At 43.6% G+C, this 18,681-nt stretch overlaps 1 protein-coding gene across 4 annotated transcripts in view; it reads right to left on the bottom strand.

The window, feature by feature from the left end:
• The window catches only part of PIGL (phosphatidylinositol glycan anchor biosynthesis class L), a 134,591-nt gene that overhangs the window by 11,466 nt on the left and 104,444 nt on the right, over positions 1 to 18,681 (bottom strand). For 2 of the 4 annotated variants that reach the window (XR_010124707.1, XR_010124706.1), the window contains exon 7: positions 13,827 to 14,926. The exons of 1 other annotated variant lie outside the window; for it this stretch is intronic. Coding sequence is in view for 1 of the 3 variants with exons in the window: in XM_054456647.2 (XP_054312622.1) it covers positions 14,828 to 14,926 (99 nt within the window). In the remaining 2 variants the exon portion in view is untranslated. Of the gene's footprint in view, positions 1 to 12,810; positions 14,927 to 18,681 lie in introns of those variants that run through there. One more of the 4 variants, XM_054456647.2, reaches the window with a different exon arrangement.

Genomic DNA, 18,681 nt, shown 5'->3' with positions numbered 1-18,681 from the left:
AACTCCGTCTCAATCAATCATTCAATCAATCAATCAATAAAGGAAGCAAGATTTAAGGAGACAGAAGTAACTGAACAGAGGTATGCACACATGCAAAAGCCAGGCTGAAGCTGCATGTGGTGGTGCACACCTGTAGTTGCAGCTACTCAGGAAGCTGAGGACCACATGAACCCAGGAGTTTTGAGACTACAGTGAGCTATGATGGTGTCATGCATTCCACCCTGGGAGACACAGCGAGACCCCATCTCAAAAAAAAAAAAAAAAAAATTGGCTGAATTGGAGGCTTTTAATGGGAAGAAGTAATGAAGATATCAGAAAGGTATGTTGAGGATAGACTGGACGGTCTTGGATATTATGCTCAGGAATTTGGCCTTTATTTTGCAGGCATTGGGAAGCTGTGACCACCTCTGAACAAGATGAATAAAGCCTGGCCTCATATAGTCTTTTGATTGGTTGCCATCTCCCTCTCTTCTTAACTTCACATTGCTCCGTATTACTATCATATTAGCTTTCCTCAAACATTCCTGCCATTACCAAATACTGAGTACAAATAATGGCAAATGCTTAATAAATATTTGCTCTTTGCTTTAGGAAAATTAATCATGAAATGATTTGTGAGGTAGACTAGACAAGGAAAAAGAACAGGGAGAGGGAATAAAGATCTCAGAACAAAGGTCTCTGAGGAAAAAAAAAAAAAAACATTTAAAAATAAAGGCCGAGTGTGGTGGCTCACACCTGTAATCCCAGCACTCTGGGAGGCCAAGACGGGTGGATCACCTGAGGTCAGGAGTTCAAGACCAGCCTGGCCAACATGGTGAAACCCCGTCTCTACTAAAAATACAAAAATTAGCTGGGCGTGGTGTTGGGCATCTGTAATCCCAGCTACTCGGGAGGCTGAGGCAGGAGAATGGCTTGAGCCCAGGAGGCAGAGGTTGCAGTAAGCTGAGATGACGCCACTGCACTCCAGCCTGGAAGACAGAGTGAGACTGTCTCAAAAACTAAAAACAAACAAAAAAAAGAAATACAGATGGCCAGGCCAGGCATGGTGGCTCACACCTGTAATACAGCACTATGGAAGGCTAAGGCAGGAGGATTGCTTAAGCCCAGGAGTTCAAGACCAGATGGGGCAATATAGTGAGACCCCCCATCTCTACAGGAAACAATAAAATACAATAAAAATGGCAGTTTCTCAGTTTGCTGTGCTGGGGTTCTGTGTGGTCACTGTCTCTTCAGAATCACTGATGGCCAGGTTCACTCCTTAAGACTGGAAGGAGCACCCACAAGGATGGGATTTTCGAGGCCAGAACTCCAGGTATTTTTAATTTTTTTTTTTAATTTTAAAATTATACAGGGGCCCAGCACGGTGGCTCACACCTGTAATTCCGGTACTTTGGGAGAACATGGCAAAACCCTGTCTCTACTAAAAATACAAAAATTCAGGCTGGGCGCGGCAGCTCACGCCTGTAATCCCAGCACTTTGGGAGGCCAAGGCAGGTGGATCACCTGAGATCAGGAGTCTGAGACCAGCCTGGCCAACATGGCAAAACCCCATCTCTACTAAAAGTACAAAAATTGGCCAGGCATGGTGGCATACACCTTTAATCCCAGCTACTAAGGAGGCTGAGGCAAGAGAATTGCTTGAACCTGGGAAGCAGTGGTTGTAGTAAGTCAAGATTGTGTGCCATTGCAGTCCAGCCTGGGTGACAGCAAGACTCAATAAATAAATAAATAAATAAATAAATCTCAATAAATAAATAAATAAATAAATAAATAATAAAAAAATTAGCTGGGTGTGTTGGTGCTCACCTGTAGTCCCAGTTACTCAGGAGGCTGAGGTGGGAGAATTACCTAAGCCTGGGAAGTTGAGGCTGCAGTGAGCTGTGATTGCACCATTGCATTACAGCCTGGGCGACAGGCAAGACTCCGTCTTAAAAAAAAATTATTATTTTTTAGAGATATGTGATCACAGCTCACTGTAACCTTGAACTCCTTACTTCAAGCACTCCTACCACAGCCTACAGGTGTGTGCCACCACACCTGGCTAATTTTTTAAAATTTTTTGTAGAGATGGGGTCATGCTATGTTGCCCAGGCTGGTCTCAAACTCCTGGCCTCAAGTGAGCCTCCTGCCTTGGCCTTCCTAAGTGCTGGGATTATAGGTGGGAGCCACTGCATTCGGTTGCATTTCTTTAATTACATCTTGATCTTTTCATATCAATATACATATCCTCATTATTAACTGTTGGATAGAACAGCATAGTGTGGGTATAGTTTATTTAGCTATTCTTTTTTTCACGGAAATTATGATTGTTTCCAGTTTTTTGCTATTACCAAGAATGTTGACAGTGAACATTCTTGTACTTATCTCTTTATACATACATATGTGTATTATTTGAGAATAGAGAAGTGGGATTGCTGAGCTGAAAGATATGCTTTTTTTTTTTTTTTGAGATGGAGTTTCGCTCTTGTTGCCCAGGCTGGAGTGCAATAGCATGACTTGGCTCACTGAAACCTCTGCCTCCCTAGTTCAAGCAATTCTCCTGCCTCAGCCTCCCAAGTAGCTGGGATTACAGGCACCCACCACCACGCCCAGCCAATTTTTTTGTATTTTTGGTAGAGATGGAATTTTACTATGTTGGCCATGCTGGTCTCCAACTCCTGAACTCGTGATCCACCCACCTCGGCCTCTCAAAGTGCTGGGATTACAGGCGTGAGCCACCACACCTGGCTGAGTTTTAATTTTTGATGGAGTCAAATTTATTAGTCTTTTTTTTTTTTTTTTTTTGTCTTAATGGCTCTCTGACTTGGGTTTTCTGGGTTTTTTGTGATTTATTTCTTATTTCTTTTTCTTTTTTTTTTTTTTTGAGTTGGAGTCTGTCTCTGTTGCCCAGGCTGGAGAGCAATGGCATGATCTCGGCTCATTGCAACCTTTGCCTCCCGGGTTCAAGCGATTCTCCTGCCTCAGCCTCCTGAGTAGCTGGGATTACAGGTGTGCGCCACCACGCCCAGCTAATTTTTGTATTTTTAGTAGAAACAGGGTTTCACCATGTTGGTCAGGCTGGTCTTGAACTCCTGACCTTGTGATCCACCTGCCTTGGCCTCCCAAAGTGCTGGGATTACAGGCGTGAGCCACCGCAGCTGGCTGTGATTTATTTCTTTTTTGAGAATATCTTTCTGGGACTAGGTGTGATGGCTCACACCTGTAATCCCAGCACTTTGGGAGACCAAATGAGGAAGACCACTGGAGGCCAGGAGTTTGAGACCAAACTGGGCAACACGGGGAGACCTCATATTTGCAAAAAAATTTAAAAAATTAGCTTAGCAGGGCCAGGTGCGGTTGCTCATGCCTGTAATCCCAGCACTTTGGGAGGCCGAGTCGGGCGGATCACGAAGTCAGGAGATCGAGACCATCCTGGCTAACATGGTGAAATCCTGTCTCTACTAAAAATACAAAAAAATTAGCCGGGAGTGGTGGCAGGCTCCTATAATTCCAGCTACTAGGGAAGCTGAGGCAGGAGAATGGCGTGAACCCAGGAAGCAGAGCTTGCAGTGAGCCGAGATCCTGCCACTGCACTCCAGCCTGGGCAACAGAGTGACACTCTGTCTCAAAAAAAAAAAAAAAAAATTAGCTTAGCAGCGCAATGACTCACACCTGTAATCCCAGCACTTTGGGAAGCTGAGGCGGGTGGATCACCTGAGGTCGGGAGTTCGAGACCAGCCTGACCAACACAGAGAAACCCCGTCTCTACTAAAAATACAAAATTAGCCTGGCATGGTGGTGCATGCCTGTAATCACAGCTACTCGAGAGGCTGAGGCAGGAGAATCGCTTGAACCCGAGAGGCAGAGGGTGCAGCGAGCCAAGATTGCACCATTGCACTCCAGCCTGGGCAACAAGAGCGAAACTCTGTCTCAAAAAAAAAAAAGTTAATTAATTTTAAAAATAAATAAAAAATTAGCTTAGCGTGGCACGTGGCTGAGTCCTAGCTATGCGGGAGGCTGAAGTGGGATGATAGCTAGAGCCAAGGAATTCAAGGCTGCAGTGAGCTGTGATCAAGCCACTGGACTCCAGCCTAGGATACAGAGCAAGACCCTGTCTCAAAAAAAATAAAAATAAAAATTATTCCTTACCCAAGCTTATAAACATATTTACTTCTATTTTCTTCTACTACTTTTACTGACTTTTGTTTATTGGTTTTGTTTGTTTGTTTAAGATGGAGTCTCGCTGTATCGCCCAGTCTAGAGTGCAGTGGTGCGATCTCAGCTCACTGTAACCTCCACCTGCTGGATTCAAGCAATTCTCCTGCCTCAACCTCCTGAGTAGGTGGGACTACAGGCACGTGCCACCATGCCCGGCTAATTTTTTGTATTTTTAGTAGAGACAGGGTTTCATCATGCTGGCCAGGCTGGTCTCAAACTCCTGACCTTATGATCCACCCACCTCAGCCTCCCAAAGTGCTGGGATTACAGGTGTGAGCCACCACGCCCGGCTATTTGTTTTTTAAACATATAGTTCTTTGATCTACCTGGATTTGTGTGTGAGTTTTTTTTTTTCTTCCTCTAAATTTTGTGAATGGTATCCTCACATTGGATAACTGGTGGCTCAACACTTTATTGATGAATCCATCCATTCTTCATTTATTTAAAATGTTACATATACTAATCAGGGTTTTTAAGTACTCTTATTTGTTCTTTTCATCTATTTTTTTGTAGTTCCACAAATAACAATTTATTTTAAATCCCCAAGCTTTATAATGTGCCTTAAACAATCTAATAGGGTAAATCCTGCCATATTACACTTTTTTTGTGGGGTGGGGGGTGGGGAAGGAGTCTCACTCTGCCGCCCAGGCTGGAGTGCAGTGGTGCGATCTTGGCTCACTGCAACCTCCGCCTCCCAGGTTCAAGCGATTCTCCTCCCAGGTTCAAGCGATTCTCCTCCCAGGTTCAAGCGGTTCTCCTACCTCAGCCTCCTGAGTAACTGGGATTACAGGCGTGGCCACCATGTACAGCTAATTTTTGTATTTTAGTAGAGACAGGTTTTCACCATGTTGGCCAGGCTGGTCTTGAATTCCCGACCTCAGGTGATCCGTCAGCCTCAGGCCACCCAAAGTGCTGGGATTACAGGCGTGAGCCACCGTGCTCGGCCATATTATTCTGTTTTTGTGCACTGTGTCCTGCAGATGAATTTTAGAATTAGTGAGTCAAATATCATGCAATGAAAGCATGTTTGGATTTTGGTTGCAATTATATTGCATTTATAAATTAATTCAGGGAGAACAGACTTCTGCACAGTACTGCTTTATCATCCAGGAAGGTAATATGGCTCACCAATGCATTTGTTCTTTCCCGCTCTTCAAGTTTTATGCTGTTCTCTTTATGGAAACAGTATGAACAGCACGCTGTAGGGTTCGGTTTATCCTTAGCTGTCTTATGCTATTTGTCGTCCTTTTGCATGGGATCGTTGCTGGTTTTTTTTTTCAAGACAGAGTCTTGCTCTGTTGCCCAGGCTGGAGTGCAGTGGTGCGAACTAGGCTCACTGCAACTTCTGCCTCCCGGGTTCAAGCAAGTCTCCTGCCTCAGCCTCCCGAGTAGCTGGGATTACAGGCACGTGCCACCATGCCCGGCTAATTTTTGTATTCTTAGTAGAGACGGGGTTTCACCATGTTGGCCAGGCTGTCTCGAACTCTTGACCTCGTGAGCCGCCTGCCTCAGCCTCCCAAAGTACTAGGATTACAGGCATGAGCCACCACACCTGGCCTAAGTTTTAATATATAGAAAGCAGGCCTCACATCACTGTCCTTTTTGATGTTTATATTTTGGCGATACTTGGACATTTTCTTTTCTAATATATTTTTAAAATAATTTAATTCAAATCCCAAAGATAATCCATTGATATTCTGACTAGAATTACATTAAATTTATATATTAACATTGTACGAATGTGAATAAATATACATATATAAATACATATGTAAATATTTAAATTTCTATATTGGAATTTATAGATGCTATAGGTAGTATTAAATTTATATATGAACTGTATGAGGATTTTTAAATCTCTATCAAGGAACATGGCACAACTCTCCATTTATTCAATTCTTATTTTATGTTCTGCATTAATTCTTGTTTTATCTTTTAAAAACTGTTAAAACAAAAACAGGAAGCACTAAAAGTTGGTCAAAATAACAACAAATGTTGTATTCTGTAGTATTTGTGTTTAATGGGCTAGTGTGTTAGGTGAGTATCACTAGATGCAGAAAGCGATCATCGGATTTTTTTTTTCTTTTTTTTTGAGATGGAGTCTCGCTCTGTCTCCCAGGCTGGAGTGCAGTGGCAATCTCGGCTCACTGCAAGCTCTGCCTCCCGGGTTCACGCCATTCTCCTGTCTCAGCCTCCCAAGTAGCTGGGACTACAGGCGCCTGCAACCACCCTGGCTAATTTTTTGTATTTTTAGTAGAGACGGGGTTTCACTGTGTTAGCCAGGATGGTCTCGATTTCCTGACCCTGTAATCCGCCTGCCTCAGTCTCCCAAAGTGCTGGGATTACAGGTGTGAGCCACTGTGCCCGGCATGATCATCAAATTTAGCGTGTGTATATCTTTTATAGTGAACTAGAATATTTTAATGCAATCTTATTTTCACGTGAATTTTTGAATTGAGATACAGTTTGAATAACATAAAATTCACCCCTTTAACATGTACAATTCAGTGTTTGTTAGTATACTTTAGTATTCAGTGTTTTTGAGTTCATGACCAACATAGTGAAACCCAGCCTCTTAAAAAACAAAATTAGCCAGGTGTGATGGCACATCCCTGTAGTCCTGGCTACTTGGGAGGCTGAGACAGGAGGATCATTTGAGCCTAGGAGTTCTAGGTTACAGTGAACTATGATCACACCACTGTACTCCAGCCTGGGTGACAAGGCAGGACCCTATGTTAAAAATATTTTTAATATATAAAATTGTTTTTAAAAAAGGAAGAAACCCTGTACCATTAGCAGCCACTCCCCATCCCCACTTCCTCTAGCCTCTGGCAACTACTAATCTGCTTTCCATCTCAAAATGTGCCTATTTTAAACGTTTCATGGAAGTGGAATCCTACATAGGTGACCTTTTGTGTCTGGCTTCTCTCACTTAGCATAATGCTGTTGAAGTTCATTTGCCTTGTAGCATGCATCAAGACTTTGTTCCTTTTTTTTTTTTTTTTTTTTTTTTTTTGTGACAGAGTCTCACTCTGTTGCCCAGGCTGGGGTACAATGGTGCAATCTCGGTTCACTGCAACCTCCGCCTCCCAGGTTCAAGCAATTCTCCTGCCTCAGCCTCCCAAGTAGCTGGGATTACAGGCATGTGCCACCACGCCCAGCTAATTTTTTTCTAGTTTTAGTAGAGATGGGGTTTCACCATATTGGCCCGGCTGGTCTTGAACTCCTGACCTTGTGATCCGCCCGTGTTGGCCTCCCAAGGTGTTGGAATTACAGGCGTGAGCCACCATGCCCGGCCAGGACTTTGTTCCTTTTTATGGCTGAATAATAAAATGCCACATTTTGTTTATTCACCAGTTGATAGACATTTGAGTTGTTTCTACTTTGAGGCTATTATGAATAATATTGCTATGAATACTCATTTACAAGGTTTTGTCTGAATGTTTTCCATTCTACGGGAAATGTACCTAGGAGTGGAGCTGCTGGGTCATGTGGTAAATCCTTGTTAAAATTACTAAGGAAACATCAGACTGTTTTCCATAGCAGCTGTATCATTTACATTCCCACCAACAATGTATGAGGGTTCCAATTTCTTCACATCCTCACCAACACTTATTTTTTATTATTTTTTTGAGACAGGGTCTGGTTCTGTCACCCAGGCTGGAGTGCAATGGCAAAATGCAACCTCTGCCTCCCAGGCTCAAGCCATCCTCTCACCTCAACCTTCCTGGGTAATTTTTGTATTTTTAGTTCACTATATTGCCTAGGCTGGTCTCGAACTCCTGACCACAAGCCATATAATATTTTATAATTTTTTTCAGCCTTTTTCACTTTTGTGGTTATATATCCATCTGTTCCCAATAACTGCACTTTTGTTTTCTCTTTTCCTTAATTAGACTTGCAGTGTATTGGCTTATTTCATTTTTCAAAGAAAACTTATTCTTTCCACTATTTTTTGGTTTCACTTATTTAATCTAATCTTATATCTCTGTTAAGTCCCTCTTGCTATTGGTTTCTATTTCTGATTTTCTCAAATTGAATCATGTAGTTCACTTATTTTCAATCTTTTAAAAAATTAAGCATTTAAGACTACAAATTACCTAAATACAGATCCCACATCAAGTGTTAATTTTTATTACTTTCTAGATAATTCATAATACCAATTTTTATTTCCTCTTTGATCTAGGGGTTATTTAGGAAGGGGCTTCTTGATTTCTGAGTAGTGTTGTTTATCCCCCTCTTTAGTAATTTTATTATTTACTTGCATGTTATTTAATTATGATCAAAGAATGTGGTCTGTTAAATCTCTACATTAGGGAACTTATTAGGGATTTCTCTGCTGGGTGCAGTGGCTTATGCCTGCAATCCCAACGTTTTGGGAGGCCAAAGTGGTCAACATAGCGACACCTCATCTCATTAAAAACAAACAAACAAACAACAACAACAAAAAGAACGGCAGGACGTGGTGGCTCATGCCTGTAATCCCAGCACTTTCGGAGGCCGAGGCGGGCAGATCACCTGAGGACAGGAGTTTGAGACCAGCCTGGCCAACGTGGTAAAATCCTGTCTCTACTGAAAATACAAAAATTAGCTGGGCGTGGTGGCGCACATCTGTAATCCCAGCTACTCGGGAGGCTGAGGCAGGAGAATCGCTTGAACCCGGGAGGCGGACAGTGAGTCAAAATCACACCACTGCACTCCAGCCTGTGTGACAGAGTGAGACTCCGTTTCAAACAAACAAACAAACAAAACCCACAGAAAACCAGGGGTGGTGGCACACGCCTGTAGTCCCAGCTACTTGGGAGGCTGAAGCAGAGGGTTCCTCGAGCCCAGGAATTTGAGGCTGCAGTGAGCTGTGATCACACCACTGCATTCCAAGCCTGGGTGACAAAACAAGACCCGGTCTCAAATAAATAAATAAATAAATGGATTTATCAGTGGCCAATAAACAGTTAACTTTTGTAAACATTCTATCACATAAGTGAATGTTTGCTTTATTCCAATGTTTGATGTTATTATTTTTTGTCAACTCGATTTTTCAAAATTCTGGAAGAATACTGAGGCCTCCTACTATTATTGTGGTGTCTTGTTTGTTTTTGTCTTTTAATAAAGGTCTTGTATGTCTGGGAGGTTTTGTTTTATGTATCTGGCTACTGTGATGTTGGGTGCCTATCATCTCATGGAGTGAACCTGTTAACATACTCATCTTTGTCCAGTTTAATGCTTCTTGGTGTCATATTGGGTTTGGCCTGGATTTCTGGTGTTGCTCTTCTTTCTTTTTGTTCTCCTGCTATATGGTATATGGTTCATCCTTTTATTTTTAGCCTTTGTTACTTTTAGATGTAGCTAGATTTTGTTTTCTAACACATTGATTTGACAGTCTGTTTTGGTCCGGAAATTCAGCCTGTTCATATTTTTTGAAGTAGCTCTGATTTTATTCTTTTTGTATTACTTCTATTATATTTATTACATTTTATACTATTTTCCTTTTTCTTACTTTTGCAGTCTTTTAAGTTTCTCTTCGTGTCCTGCTTTCCTCTTTGTTAATTGAGATCCCATGCTTTTCAGTTTCAGCCCTGGAACTGTATACCTTTCAGTTAGTTCCTCACAATCCAGACTGCAGCCCATCAGTTGTCTATTTGTCACCCTGCCCCATGCGGCTTTACCCCCAGCCCAGCCTCCCCTTGGCCGCAGAGGACACCTTTTTTTTTTTAATGAAGTCTCGCTCTGTTGCCAGGCCGGAGTGCAGTGGCGCAATCTCGGCTCACTGCAACCTCTGTCTCCTGGGTTCAAGCGATTCTCATGCCTCAGCCTCCAGAGTAGCTGGGAGTACAGGCGCGCACCACCATGCCCAGCTAATTTTTTGTACTTTTAGTAGAGACGGGGTTTCACCATGTTGGCCAGGATGGTCTTGATCTCTTCACTTCATGATCCACCCGCCTCAGCCTCCCAAAGTGCTGGGATTACAAGCATGAGCCACCATGCCCGGCCTGGTTTTTTTTTTTTTTTTGAAACAGAGTCTCACTCTGTAGCCCAGACTGGAGTGCAATGGCACAATCTTGGCTCACTGCAACTTCTGCCTCCTGGGTTCAAGTGATTCTCCTGCCTCAGCCTCCCAAGTAGCTGGGATTACAGGCATGCGCCACCACGCCTGGCTAATTTTTGTATTTTTAGTAGAGACAGGGTTTCGCCATGTTGGCCAGGATGGTCTCGAACTCCTGACCTCAAGTGATCTGCCAGTCTCAGCCTCCCAAAGTGCTAGGATTACAGGTGTGAGCCACGGTGGCTGGCCCCAAGAGGAGACCTTTTGAATACTTTAATCTCCTCCTTCTCACTGGGAATTTAGGAATTTCACAGCATATTTGTGCATCTGTTTTAAAAATCAAAGTTGCCTAGGATTTGGTGGGCTCTTTCAGTGTACTCAGTCTCCTTCAGATTACGGAAGTTCTCCTTTATTACCCTCCTGCTTTTGCTCCTTCTGGAACTTCCATTATTCACGTTGGCTCTCCTTAATGTGTTTTCAAATCTCTTTCCCACCCTTATTTCCATTTCTTGGCTTTTTAACCTCTTTGTTCTGCAATATATCTTCTACTCGATATTCCACATTACTAATTTGGTCACCACGGAGAAGTGTGCTTTTTCGTCTGCGTCAGTGCCTGGGCTTTCACTACTGTTTCTGATAAAGTCTCTTCCATTTAATTGCTACTTCAGTGAGATCTGCCCTATTCCCCTCCCTCTGAGCCTCCTCAGGTGAGGGTTCCCCTTTTGTATTGTGTCTGGTTGCTCTCGATTTTTGTGTTTTCTTAATGAGTCAGGGCTGCTGAGTAGTGGCCAAGCGGGGAGTGGTTGAAAATGGCAGTTTCTGCTCTCTGGACTGAGGTGAGAACTGGCAAACCATCAGCCCTTGCCGAGGATAGGGTGGGTGGGGGATTGTTTGCAGGTCTCTCTGACAAGGGGTGACCCTTTCCTGACTTCAGCACACCCACCCTGGCCTGTTTGCTCTCCAGGTCTCTGAGCAAGTGGATGCTGCCCCTCCCAGAGGATTCTTAGTTCACTGAGATCCTTTCTACTTGGGCAGTTGGAGGAGAGGATTCTCTTCTCTTTCTTTTTCTTTTTTTTTTTTTTTTTTTTGGTGTTCCTTCAAGGAACCATGAAATTCTGATTTTTGCTCCAGGCTTTGGGGCTACTGCTGCCTAGTTTTGCAGGTTGTTAACCAAACAAGAGCATCTGGCTAAGTGGATGCTTAAGTCTCTACTCCTTCTACAAGGCTGTTTGTGGCTGTCCCTGGGGAGGGAGTGTGTTTGCAGGCAGGAAAGACTACTTGTTGATAATTTGCACAAGGACACTCTTTTCTTGCCAGGACAAGTGTCCCCAGGGCTGCATTGAATCTGGAGGGTACTTTTCTCACGAAGGCACTGCTAGTGGCTGCCCTAACTGGCCTCCAGGGGCTTCCTTCCCTCCTGTGCTGCAGTCCCTTGGCTCTCTGCTGGTACCAAGGAGAGCCTAGTTCTGGTCTGTCCTCTTTCCAGAACCCAGAGTAGAATCTGCAGTCTCAGATGCAGCAACCTTCTTTTTTTTATTTTTTAAATCTTATTTATTTTTATTTTATTTTATTTTTTTTGAGACGGAGTCTCCTGTATCGCCGAGGCTGGAGTGCAGTGGTGTGATCTTGACTCACTGCAACCTCCGCCTCCCGGGTTCAAGCAATTGTGCCTCAGCCTCCCAAGTAGCTGGGATTATAGGCGTGAGCCACCGCGCTGGCCGACTTCTACTTAATTATTTCAAAAAAGTTAGAATGTACAGTAAAACAAAAGAGGCAGGAAATGTTTTAAGTCTCACCATCCAGAAGCAAATATTGATAATTTTGTTCATCTTTCTAACCTCTAAGATTTACATATATATGTGTGTGTGTGTATATATATATATATATATATTTTTTTTTTTTTTTGAGACAGGGTCTCATTCTGTGGCGTAGGCTGGAGTGCAGTGGTATGATCATGGCTCACTGCAGCCTCAACCTCCTGGGCACAAGTGATCTTCTCACTTCAGCCTCCCGAGTAGCTGGGACTATACATACATACCACCAAGCGTGGGTAATTTTAAAATTTTTTGAAAAGATGGGGTCTTACTATGTTGCCCAGGCTGGTTTCAAACTCCTGAGCTCAAGTAATCCTCCTGCATCAGCCTCCTGAAGTGCTGGGATTACAGGTGTGAGCCACTGCACCTGGCCTATACACACTTTTTTTTTTTTTTTTAGATGGAGTCTCGCTCTGTTGTCAGGCTGGAGTGCTGTGGCGCGACCTCTGCTCACTGCAATCTCCGCCTCCCAGGTTCAAGCAATTCGCCTGCCTCAGCCGCCTGAGTAGCTGGGACTACAGGTGCCCGCCACCATGCCTGGCTAATTTTTGTATTTTTAGTAGAGACGAGGTTTCACCATGTTGGCCAGGATGGTCTCGATCTCTTGACCTTGTGATCTGCCCGCCTCAGCCTCCCAAAGTGCTGGGATTACAGGCGTGAGCCACCGCGGCCGGGCCTATAAACACACTTTTTAAAAAACTTGACATGATATCAAAATTCTCACATCCAAATGATCCATAAACAACAACAACAAAGTCCTTTACAATTATAAATGTTCATTGTTGAAAGATTACCTTGCCAGCTAGTATTTATCTTTTGGATATATATCTTTTGATATATATGTATTTATTTATATACTTGTGTATATATTTATTCAACAAAAATGGGGTTGTGCTATTCCTAACCCGCTTTTTAAAAATTTAATACAGTGTGAACGTTCTTCCTTGTTACAAAACACAATTGCATCACTGGATTTTTCCAGTTTTGCTATTATAAATAATACAATGATAATCTTTGTGTGTATAATTGTTGTTGTTTTTTTGGAGACAGAGCTCTGTCGCCCAGGCTGGAGTGCAGTGGCGTGATCTCAGCTCACTGCAGCCTCCGCCTTCTGGGTTCAAGCAATTCTTGTGCCTCAGCCTTCCGAGTAGCTGGGACCACAGGCCTGCGGCACCATGCCTGGCTAATTTTTGTATTTTTAGTAGACACAGGGTTTTGCCACATTGGCCAGGCTTGTCTTGAACTCCTGGCCTCAAGTGATCCACCCTCCTTGACCTCCCAAACTGCTGGGATTACAGGTGTGAGCCACTGCGCCCAGCCAGTGTGTATATAATTTTGATTTTCTAAGTATTCCTGAGGTCATAGAATATGCATATTTTAAAAGCTCTTAGCAGAGTTGCTGTTCAGAAAGGCTGGGTCAGTGTCTGTCTTCCTAGTAACAGGGCAGAGGTCAGCCTGTCCTACCCCACTCTCCTACTGCACTCTAGCCAGTGTTAGTAACGTGCTTCTGGTCACATTTTCACATGAAGGCTATTAGGAGCTATTGACAAAGTTTAAGTAAACAAATCACATAACCAGATTTGCATTTTTGATTCCGGCTTCAGAGCCTAATAGCTCTATTAGTCTTATGTGGCCCCTAGGAGGCATTCAAGATAATGGTGACACTAAGCAAAGGAGGGCAAGTTGAGGTGGAGTGTCTGAACAAGCAGGTCTCTAACCTGCAGCTATGGAGCTATTCAGTGTTTCCTGTGGCAGGTGGAGGGCATACTTACCCAGCAGAGCATGCGAGACTCTTTGATATGCACCTTCATGTATTATCTTGTTCAGTTCTCTGAGGTTGGGATCGTTATTATTTCCCATTTTGCAGATAAGAGAATTGAGGCAGAGAAAGGTTCAGCACCTTGCCTTTGGTTACACAGCTGGTCATTCTGGCTTCAATCGCAGGGCTACCAGCCTGTGCTCTTCACCACTTAGCTTCCCTGCCTCAGGCCACTTCCCTGGAGCGTTAGCTGGATTCTGAGAGTAGTTTCCAAGCCAGAGCTTTCAGAGAGCTTTTGTTTGTAGGACAATTTTAAGACATCAGGTTCTTGAATGTTTTGTGTTTTTTTAAATCTCAGATTTATCTTCCTATTTCCTACTTCTCCAAAAAGACTGAGAACTGACATATTTGATCGTAAGCTCTTTGAGGCAGAGTTCTTGAAATCGTCTGTGTATAAAACAGTGCCCACCCCAGTGACCTGTACTTGGATGCTTCAATCACAGCTGTCCTGTTAAATAGAGCAAGTTTTTCCTAGACCCGCATTCTGATAAAAGAAAAATAAAAGGAATTATGATTGAACCAATTCAACACACACTGTTGCATTTTGTGTTTTTGGTGAACCTGCTTTGGAAACAATGTGAAAGTCACATCTGTGGAGTGTTTTTAGAGCACTTTTACGTTCATTTATGATAATAGGGACCTGCCCAGGCACTGGGCTAGGTGTTCCACTTATACTGTGTCATTATGTAAATTGTTTTTCACAAGAACTTGAGAAGCTAGCAGTGTAGCTATTATTATCCTTGGGGTGGTTTGTTTTTGGTTCTTTGGGTTTTTTCCCAGGAGAAGAAGCTGGAGTTTGGACAGCCCCTGGCCTACATGGGCTCCCTTTTGCAGAGGCTGCTCCAGCGGGGATCTCCTTGAGCTCAGGCAAATAAGCCAGTGCCAGGCCAGGTCCCCTGCACTCCTTTGTCTATTTTCCCCTTTGTTCCTTGGATCTGAAAACCTTTCAAGGCTTCAGAGGAAGCTCAGTGAGTTGATTCTCATGTACCGGGAGAAGATAATGTAGAGGCGGCGGAACCAGAGGAGCTGGCTGCGGTGGCAGGACATGGCTTTCTAGAAGAATCAAAGAGAACCAGTTATGAAACAGTTGCACTGGAGCTGTTTCATTACTTTCAGATCTGGCCTCCGCACCTTAAATCCTTCCTCGCACTAATATGCTTCATGCTATAGCCTTATCTGTCTTCTTCCTGTAACCCACGAACCTCTCTAGATTGGCCTCCTGTCGTGGCCCCTGCTTTCCCATCTCCTACTTCCTGTGATTATAACACACAATGCTCACCGTAGCTACGGCACTCACCATGGGATACCAGAAAACTGGCAGAACAGTCCACATGCATCATCTCAATGTTAACAACTCTGTGAATCAAGTACTGTTATTACTGTTTTTTAAAAAATAAATAGATGAGGAAACTCGTCAGTCTCAAACAGCTAGTAGGTGGTAGAGCTGGCTGAGATTTTAATGCAGAGCCATCTGATTGATTCTAGAGTCCACATTCTTTTTTTTTTGAGCCTGTTGCCCAGGCTGGAGTGCAGTGGTGCGATCTTGGCTCACTGCAAGCTCTGCCTCCCGGGTTCACGCCATTCTTCTGCCTCAGCCTTCCAAGTAGCTGGGACTACAGGCGCCTGCCACCACACCTGGCTAATTTTTTGTATATTTAGTAGAGTCAGGGTTTCACTGTGTTAGCCAGGATGGTCTTGATCTCCTGACATCGTGATCCACCCGCCTCGGCCTCCCAAAGTGCTGGGATTACAGGCGTGAGCCACCGCGCCCGGCCGGTTAGAGTCCACAGTCTTAATCACGTTGCTACTACCTCAAATATACAACACAAACAGGGATGTTTCACGGGAAGGAAGCTAGTACACTATGCCCAAATTCCTCTGAGTTAGGTCGTTTGGGGAGGTCCAATCACTATCAGAAGAAGAAAAAAAGGAATGGCACACAGGTGTGAGTTGTCATTCCCACCTTCTAGGGGAAATGTACATTATCTTGTTATTCAGACCTAGTATAGTTCGGTTTTTAAACAGAATAGATTACAGCAACTGACTTCACTAGATATACATAAAAGGATGTGCCTGTTTATCTCTAAGTACCATAATTAACTTGCCTCTCTAAGCTCATATCTTCACAAACTTTTACGTAAATAACCACTTTTATATTCATTGTCAGACCCTACATGACTTGTCAGGTACGGTGGCTCACGCCTGTAATCCCAGCACTTTGGGAGGCTGAGGTGGGTGGATCACCTGAAGTCGGGAGTTGGAGACCAGCCTGACCAACATGGAGAAACTCTGTCTCTACTAAAAATACAAAATTAGCCGGGCGTGGTGGCGCATGCCTGTAATCCCAGCTACTCGGGAAGCTGAGGCAGGAGAATTGCTTGAACCCAGGAGGCGGAGATCGCAATTAGTGGAGATTGCAGTGAGCCGAGATCGCCACTGCACTCCAGCCTGGCAACAGAGCGAAACTCCGTCTCAAAAAAATAAATAAAAATAAATAAAATAGAAGACAAAGGGAAAACCATTACAAAAAAGGGACATTATAAGATAATAAGAGGACTTGGCTAGGCGCAATGGCTCATGCCTGTAACCTCAGCACGTTGGGAGCCCGAGGCAGGTGGATCACTTGAGGTCAGGAGTTTGAGACCAGCCTGACCAACACGGTGAAACCCCATCTCTACTAAAAAAAAAAAAAAAAAAAAAAAAAAAATCCAAAATTAGCTGGGCATGGTGGTGCACGCCTGTAACCCCAGCTACTTGGGAGGCTGAGGCAGGGGAATCGCTTGAACCCAGGAGGCAGAGGTTGCAGTGAGCCGAGATCGCATCATCGCACTCCAGCCTGGGCAACAAGAGTAAAACTCTGTCTCAAAATAAATAAATAAATAAGATAAATAATCTGCTAACAAGATATAACAGCTTTGGGCAGGGCACGGTGGCTCATGTTTGTAATCCCATCACTTTGGGAGGCTGAGTTGTGCAGATCACCAGGTCAGGAGTTCAAGACCAGCCTGGCCAACATAGTGAAACCCCATCTCTACTGAAAATACAAAAAAATTAGCCAGGCTTGGTGGTGCCGGCCTGTCTGTAATCCCAGCTACTCAGGAGGCTGAGGCAGGAGAATCACTTGAACCCAGGAGGCAGAGGTTTCAGTGAGCTGAGATCTTACCACTACACTCCAGCCTGGGCGACAGAGCAAGACTCTGCCTCAAAAAAAAAAAAAATCAGTGTTACGAAAACCATTCACTGACCACAAAGCAATTAAATTATAAATTAACAATAAAAAGACCACATACACGGCAGGGCGCAGTGGCCCACACCCATAATCCCACCACTTTGGGAGGCTGAGGTGGGAGGATCACCTGAGGTCAGGAGTTCGAGACCAGCCTGACCAACATGGTGAAACCCCGTCTCTACTAAAAAATACAAAATTAGCCAGGCGTGGTGGCACCTGACTGTAATCCCAGCTACCTGGGAGGCTGAGGCAGGAGAATCGCTTGAACCTGGGAGGTGGAGGTTTCAGTGAGTTAAGATCGCACCATTGTACTCCAGCATGGGCACCAAGAGTGAAACTCCGTCTCAAAGAAAAAAAAAAAAAGACCACATATACACACACAGCCATGCCATTCTCATTTGTGGTAGTTCTATAAAGTCACTGAAAACACTGAATTAGGGAATACTGAACCATTGTTTCTAGTGGAAATACAGGGTTGGGTTCCTCCAAGCCTTTGGCCACAATATTTTCGTCAATCAGTCAATACATAACCTTGTTTTATGTATATTTCTGTTTAAAAACTCCATATGAAATACATGTTGTTGATTCATTAGCACTGAACTCATGGCCAATGGCACTGTAACTCATGCTTGTGATCAAACCCACATAAGGCACATTACAGCCTCTTGTGCTTAGGAATGCAAGACAGCACTTCAGCATCATCGTTAGAGGCTATTTTAAACAGCAAAATCAACAAAAACCACAAAAATGAGAAAAATGGGGCACTAAATATACACAAAAAGGTATTTTTTTTACAGTAGGAGAGCTGAAACAGCTGGGAACATGCGTATGTGCATCCGGTGACTCATGTTTTACCCCTCTGCGAGTGTCCATGAATGACCACAAAAGCACTTCGAGCACTGACTTTGGAGTTACAAATGAATTTTAGTGAGTAGGTGTATTCATAAATATAGAACTACAAATAATGAAGATCGACACACGTTTGTAACTGTAAACTATACCCTTAAAGATTAAAGGGGAACTCACAATGGAGACTATAAATTACTTGTAATTAAATGACAATAGGAGAACTACATATCAAAACTTATCATGTGTAGCTAAAGAAACACTTCAAGGAAAATTAATAGTATTAAAGTATTTTTTTTTTAAAGATTGAAAATGAAAACAAAGCTAACCTTTCAAGTTAAAGAGATTTAAAGAAGAACAGGCTGTGTGCGGTGGCTCACACCTGTAATCCCAGCACTTTGGGAGGCCAAGCTGGGTGGATCACTTGAGGCCAGAAGTTCGAGACCAGCCTGGCCAAACATGGCGAAACCCAGTCTCTACTAAAAATACAAAAATTAGCCGGGTGCAGTGGCGGGCCCTTATAGTCCCAGCTACTCAGGAGACTGAGACAGGAGAATTGCTTGAACCCAGGAGGTGGAGGTTGTGGTGAGCCGAGATCGCTCCACTGCACTCCAGCCTGGATGACAGAGCAAGACTCTGTCTCAAAAAATAAAAATAAAAAATAAATAAATAGGCTGGGTGTGATGGCTCACACCTGTAATCCCAGCACTTTGGGAGACTGAGGTGGGCGATC

The sequence above is a fragment of the Pongo pygmaeus genome, chromosome 19 (genome assembly GCF_028885625.2).
Source record: "Pongo pygmaeus isolate AG05252 chromosome 19, NHGRI_mPonPyg2-v2.0_pri, whole genome shotgun sequence".
Classification (NCBI taxonomy): domain Eukaryota; kingdom Metazoa; phylum Chordata; class Mammalia; order Primates; family Hominidae; genus Pongo; species Pongo pygmaeus.
Note: the sequence above shows the minus strand (reverse complement) of the source record. Positions and strands in the feature narration are given on the sequence as shown.